Source organism: Mustelus asterias, chromosome 12 (assembly GCF_964213995.1).
Source record: "Mustelus asterias chromosome 12, sMusAst1.hap1.1, whole genome shotgun sequence".
Lineage (NCBI taxonomy): Eukaryota > Metazoa > Chordata > Chondrichthyes > Carcharhiniformes > Triakidae > Mustelus > Mustelus asterias.
In genome coordinates, this window is record NC_135812.1 from 99228742 (window position 1) to 99234741 (window position 6000).

Here is a 6000-nt window from a genome sequence, read left to right on the forward strand (position 1 = left end):
GTTAAGAATCATAGAAATCCTACAGTGCAGAAAGAGGCCATCTGGCCCATCCAGTCTGCACCGACCACAATCCCACCCAGGCCCTACCCCCTTATCCTTACATATTTACCCGCTAATCCCTCTAACCTACGCATCTCAGGACACTAAGGAGCAATTTTTTTAGCATGGCCAATCAACCTAACCCGTACATCTTTGGACTGTGGGAGGAAACTGGAGCACCTGGAGGAAACCCACGCAGACACGAGGAGAATGTGCAAACTCCACACAGACAGTGACCCAAGCCGGGAATCGAACCCAGGTCCCTGGAGCTGTGAAGCAGCAGTGCTAACCACTGTGCTATCATGCTGCCCCCTCAAAAGTTAAATTGCAGAATTATGTTACAAATTTTATTTTTGATAACCATAGGGAAGGGAAAAAATTATATTTATTTAGCATCTTATTATTGTTGTGACATTCCAATCCAGATTATTTTCAAAGACCAATCATTGTTCTGTAGTCACTAACCTTTTAATTTTGTCATAAGCAGAAGAAATGACATTCTTTACTGAATGCCATTCTAGTGAGTGCTATAGCCATTGAACATGTAACAGTCACAAATACTTGTGGATCACCCTTTAAATACCAAATCTGAAATGTTTCTTCCACACTTCAAATGGTGCATGAGTTAATTTTATAAAATTTCCAATATTAAAAATGTGTAGCAATTTCAGTGTAAAATAATTAGTACCTAATTGTCTTTGAGCTACATTACATCTGTAATGTATTTAGTAAAGTTAAGGACATCAGAATTTTTTTTTAAAGTGTTGTATCTGATGTCATCGTCATTTATGTTACAGAAGGATGCCATTCAATCCATTGAGTCCATACTGGCTCCCGTGTTGAGCCTATCATTATTCCATATGTAGGCAATTTGTATCATCCTCACTGTTTGTCGCTCCAAGTTTGGTAACATCAGCAAATCTTGAAATTTTAGTCCCTATTCCAAAATCCAAATCATTTATAACAATAAAGCAGTGCTCCTAGCACAGACCTTTGGTGAACATCACTGTCCACCACCTTTGTATGTAAAACTGTCTACCTCAACTCATTGCATTCTGTCTTTGCATTAAGTTGATCTTTCTCTACACCCGAGCTATGACTGTAACACTACATTCTGCACTCTCTTGTTTCCTTGTCTGCGAACAGTACGCTCTGTCTGTATAGCGCACAAGAAACAATACTTTTCACTGTATGCTAATACATGTGACAGTAAATCAAATCAGAAAGTTTTTTAATCCAATTGGACACTGGCCATCTTTTTCCATAAGCCTTAATTCTTATAATCAGCCTTTTATTTGGTACTTTGTCAAATGCTTTCCATGTCCATATAGACAACATCCACCACATTCCCATCATCCACTCTTTGTTACTTCTTCAAAACAAGTTGATTAAATTAGTTGGCACAATCTGTTTTTTTACATATCCGTGCCAACTCTCCTTAATTAACTCAAACCTCTCCAAGTGCCTGTTCCCCCCACCCCAGGATTAAGTGCCCGGCACTCTTTCTTGAATAAGGGTGTCGTCCACTCCGCAATCCTCCGGCACTTCCCCACATCTCGGGAAGTTTGAAAAACTAAGACAAGTCCTTCTACTATCTCCACCCTCATTTCTTTTAGCTATCAGGGATCCATCCAGACCAGGTGACTTATCTACCCTAAGCATATTTTTTTGGATTAAAATCCTTTATAACTAATCTACCTCTCAAAGGTTTTTGAGTTTAATTAATAAAGGCTGTGTTGCGTGTAATAGGTTCCTCTATATTTGTGCTGAGCTGTTTCTATGCAACTTTTCCACCCCTTTATAAACGTGCAGTCAATTATTTTTTCCTCATTTTATTGCAGGTCATAGATGTTTATGCAGCAGCTGCCTGTGTTGAAATGCTAGAATATGCACGCACTGAAACATCATGTAAGATCTGGCTACAGAAGGTTAACAGTCTGCAGATGCCCATTGAGCTCATCTGCACTGACGAATTCCTGCAATGTCAAGGAATCAAATCGCCTATTGTACATTTTGTCCAGTAAGGATTTTTTTTGTTAAAATACAGTTTGAAGATTTATAGCGAATGAGGCATAGATATTAAAAAGAAGTAGGAAATATTGCAAAGTAGTTTTAAGATTTGTGGTCACCACAAACAAGGCTAGCTTAGATGTGGTAAGGAATTATAAAATTGCTATTTTAACTCGCAGCAAAAATTTATCCTAATGCACTGATGAGCGTTTTTCTCCGCTAAGTATACCAGCCTGTATCCTATAATCCCGTGACACCAAATTATTGCACTCCTATTTCACTCGGTCACTGATCCTCAAATCATTCCATCCTTTTTTTGGAATTTTCTTTCATAATTACTCCGCTTCACCTTTCTCACTTTATTTCATCTCGTAGAATCCCTACAGTACAGAAGGAGGCCATTCAGCCCATTGAGCCTGCACCGATAACAATCCCATCCAGGCCCCATCTACCTAACTCCACATATTTACCCCGCTAATCCCTCCAACCTACGCATCTTGTGACACTAAGGGGCAATTTAGCACGGCCAATCAACCTAACCCGCACATCTTTGAACTGTGGGAGGAAACTGGAGCACCCGGAGGGAACCTATGCAGACACGGGGAGAATGTGCAAACTCCACACAGACAGTGATCCAAGCCGGGAATCGAACCCAGGTCCCTGGAGCTGTGAGGCAGCAATGCTAACCACTGTGCTACCCATACCTCTTTAAAAAGCTCATTTTGCTAAGCTCATTCCTCCCTTCCCTCCTTAATCTTTCCTGTTTCCATCTTCACACTATGAAACATTTTCTCTAAAACTGACTTGGTTCTTTTACATCACAAAGAAATATACACAAACATTGTATTTTAAATCAATGACACAAATTGAGTTACTTAAAGGGGCATTCTGTTTATGGTGAGACTAATTTTAATGTTAATTTAGAAACTTATTAAAGGAATTAATTCTTGCGACAGTCCCCAAGATAACATAGACATTGGTGAGGCCGCATCTGGTGTATTGTGTGCAGTTTTGGTGTCCTTATCTGAGGAAGGGTGTCCTTGCTATAGAGGGAGTGCAGCAAAGGTTACCAGGCTGATTCCTGGGATGGCAGCTCTGTCCTATGAGGAGAGATTAAGTCGGTTAGGATTGTATTTATTGGAGTTTGGAAGAGTGAGAGGGAATCTCTCACTAGAATAGAATTCTAACAGGGTTAGACAGGGTAGATTTGGAAAGAATGTTCCCAATGGTGGGGGAGTCCAGAACTCGGGTTCATAGTTTGAGGATAAGGGATAAACCTTTTAGAACTGAGGTGAGCAGAAATTTCTTCACCCAGAGGGTGGTGAATGTGTGGGATTCACTACCATAGAATGTAATTGAGGCCAAAATGTTGTGTGATTTCAAGAAGAAATTAAATATAGCTCTTGGGACTATAAGGATCGGGGAGTGGGGGGGGGGGGGGTGGAGGGTAGTGGGATCAGGATATTGAATTTCATGATCAGCCACAATCAAAATGAATGGCGGAGCAGGCTCAAAGGGCCAAATGGCCTACGCCTGCTTCTAGTTTCTATGTTTCTGTGTAACACAAAATGAAAATGAAGCTGAACAAGATTCATCTTGTGTGGCTTTTGCTACCAAATAAACCTGTTGGACTTTAACCTGGTGTTGTTAAACTTCTTACTAGAGAATTGACAGCAGAGTTTTGGATGCTATGGAGTTTAGAGGTGAGTATAGTGTGTGAGTGAACCCAGCAATTACTTGAAGTACAAAGTATAGTTGGACACTGTCACAGGTTTTTCCCATAGAAAATGGAGAATCAAGGAGGCACAAAAATTGACCATGAATCAACATAGCTTGATCCAACAAAGGCAAGAGTGGCTTTGGTGACACTTATTGCAGTGGCAGAGGTATATTAGCCATGGTGACAATCAGGCAGTAAGTTACAGCAAAGGTCATGTGACAGCAGTTTAGCAAAATGCAGAGTAGGAACCAGCAGAAAAAGATCAGAACTAGCTCAGGATGATTTGGAAATTTCCCAAAGAAAGGAACAGTAAATTGAGCACTCAGCTGCAGGTTAGTTACTAGAATCTAGATGGACCATCGGAGAATGCAGTCGCAGCAAATAAACGGAATAAAACTGAAACAAATGGTAAAAGTCAGTTGTAAAACAGGAATTGCAGAAAGTAAAAGTTAAAGTTTATTTCAGTGTCACAAGTAGGCTTACATTAACACTGCAATGAAGTTACTGTGAAAATCCCCTAGTCGCCACACCCCGGCGCCTGTTGGGTACGCTGAGGGAGAATTTAGCATGGCTAATGCATCTAACCAAGGTGGAGGATGGGCTGCCAAATTGAAAAACTCAAATTAAAACTTGAAATGTATAAATATAAATCTATATTGAGGTGGAGCAAGGGAATGAGACCTACAGGATTGCTCCACAGAGAACTGGCATAGACTTGTTTAATGATTGTAAGTTGTTGAAATGATTGCATACCAGTTTGTACTCACTGCAACTGTACGGTCCAATCTAATAGAGGATGCTGGAGGAATTTTAAAATTCCAGCCATTGATAAGAGCACATTGGGAACCATCGAGGACAGGAGATGAACAAGGGGCCGTATAGAAATGGCTCTATATTGTAACTTGAACTTGTAGTTTTGGTTAAATAACTGCCGCTATTCGAGCATAAAGATCTTGAATAGTGAAAGCGAGGAACTTGGGAGGTAAAGGTAAAAGATGGTGAAGAATAGTTGCAGAGGTAAGGAGCTCCATTGTAAAGCTGTCCTCCTGGGAAACCCCTTGAGAGAGATTTAATACAGATAAGTGGCAAACCTTTACAAGAGAGAGTGTGCCAAATAATTTCAATATTCTTAACAAGGTCATTTTGCTTTCACCTTTTCATGAGATAAATTCCTATTTCCGTTCCGTGAAAAGGTGTAGGCTGGAATTCTCCCAAAAACATTGTAAGTGTCGAATTTGCATGAAAACCGGAGTAATTCACTTTTTTCAGTGGGAGTTCAGGCAAGAATCTCCCACACTCTGTGCATTGCAGAGGCCACCAGCGTGAATATCATTCAATTTCAGGGGACAGGGCCTATTCCTGCTGAAGAGGCTGAAATCAGTGTGCTGAGCGAACGACTGCACATGTACCAATCTGTCGGTGCCAAGATTGGCGCATGCGCAGTGATCCCGTACTGACGACCTCCTGAAATCTGGCCAACTCGATTGCTGGCCAGCCCTGCGACCCCTGCAATGACGACTCTCTGCACCCCCACCCCCACCCAACAGTTACCGACTCCCCCCAGCAGGCTGACTGCCCGCCCTGATCGCTGGCCTCCCTGCTTCCCTCCACCAATCCCGACTGCAGAGTGGCAGCGGGACCCCCATCCCAAATGACCGCCCCCGGGCCCCACCCCCTATATACCCCACCTCCTTGGCACTGTCCCATGCCTGCTGGGCAGTGCCAAAGTGCCCCTGGGCATTGGCACTTTAACCTTTGGGAAATGCTGGGGGCACAGATTGGCACCCCAAGGGTGCCAATACCCAGAGGGCACCCCATCTGCCCGATTGCCCTCTTCTCCCCCCCCCCCCCCCCCCAACTTCACTCCAGCGGGGTTGGGCCCCTAGTTCCCCGTTAGTGGGGAGTTAGTTAAATCCCCACTGGAGTGAAATACTCTGCCGGCGTGGGAGCCTTCAGTCCCGGGCCTGATAATCATGCAAATTAAATTGAAATGACCATTTAAATGGTCTGTGCATCGCCCCGCCTATTTCCAGCTTGGAGCAGAAGCTGCCGGAAAACTGGTGCTGGGAACGCAAGTGAGGTGCAAACACTCACGCAAACCCCACGAGGTTAGCGCAGTGGGGTGGAGAATTGTGGCCGTGGTCGCCCAGAAAACAATGAATCAAAATTGTCCTTAAATATACTACAACATGATCTTGATCAACTGGGCCAGTGGGCCAAAAAATGGCAGA

At 43.0% G+C, this 6000-nt stretch overlaps 1 protein-coding gene across 1 annotated transcript in view; it reads left to right on the forward strand.

The window, feature by feature from the left end:
- Nucleotides 1-6000, forward strand: part of rnf213b (ring finger protein 213b) — a 163557-nt gene that overhangs the window by 117540 nt on the left and 40017 nt on the right. Inside the window, exon 41 of the mRNA XM_078225711.1 lies at nucleotides 1881-2059. Coding sequence (XP_078081837.1) covers nucleotides 1881-2059 — 179 coding nt within the window. The remainder of the gene's footprint in view (nucleotides 1-1880; nucleotides 2060-6000) is intronic.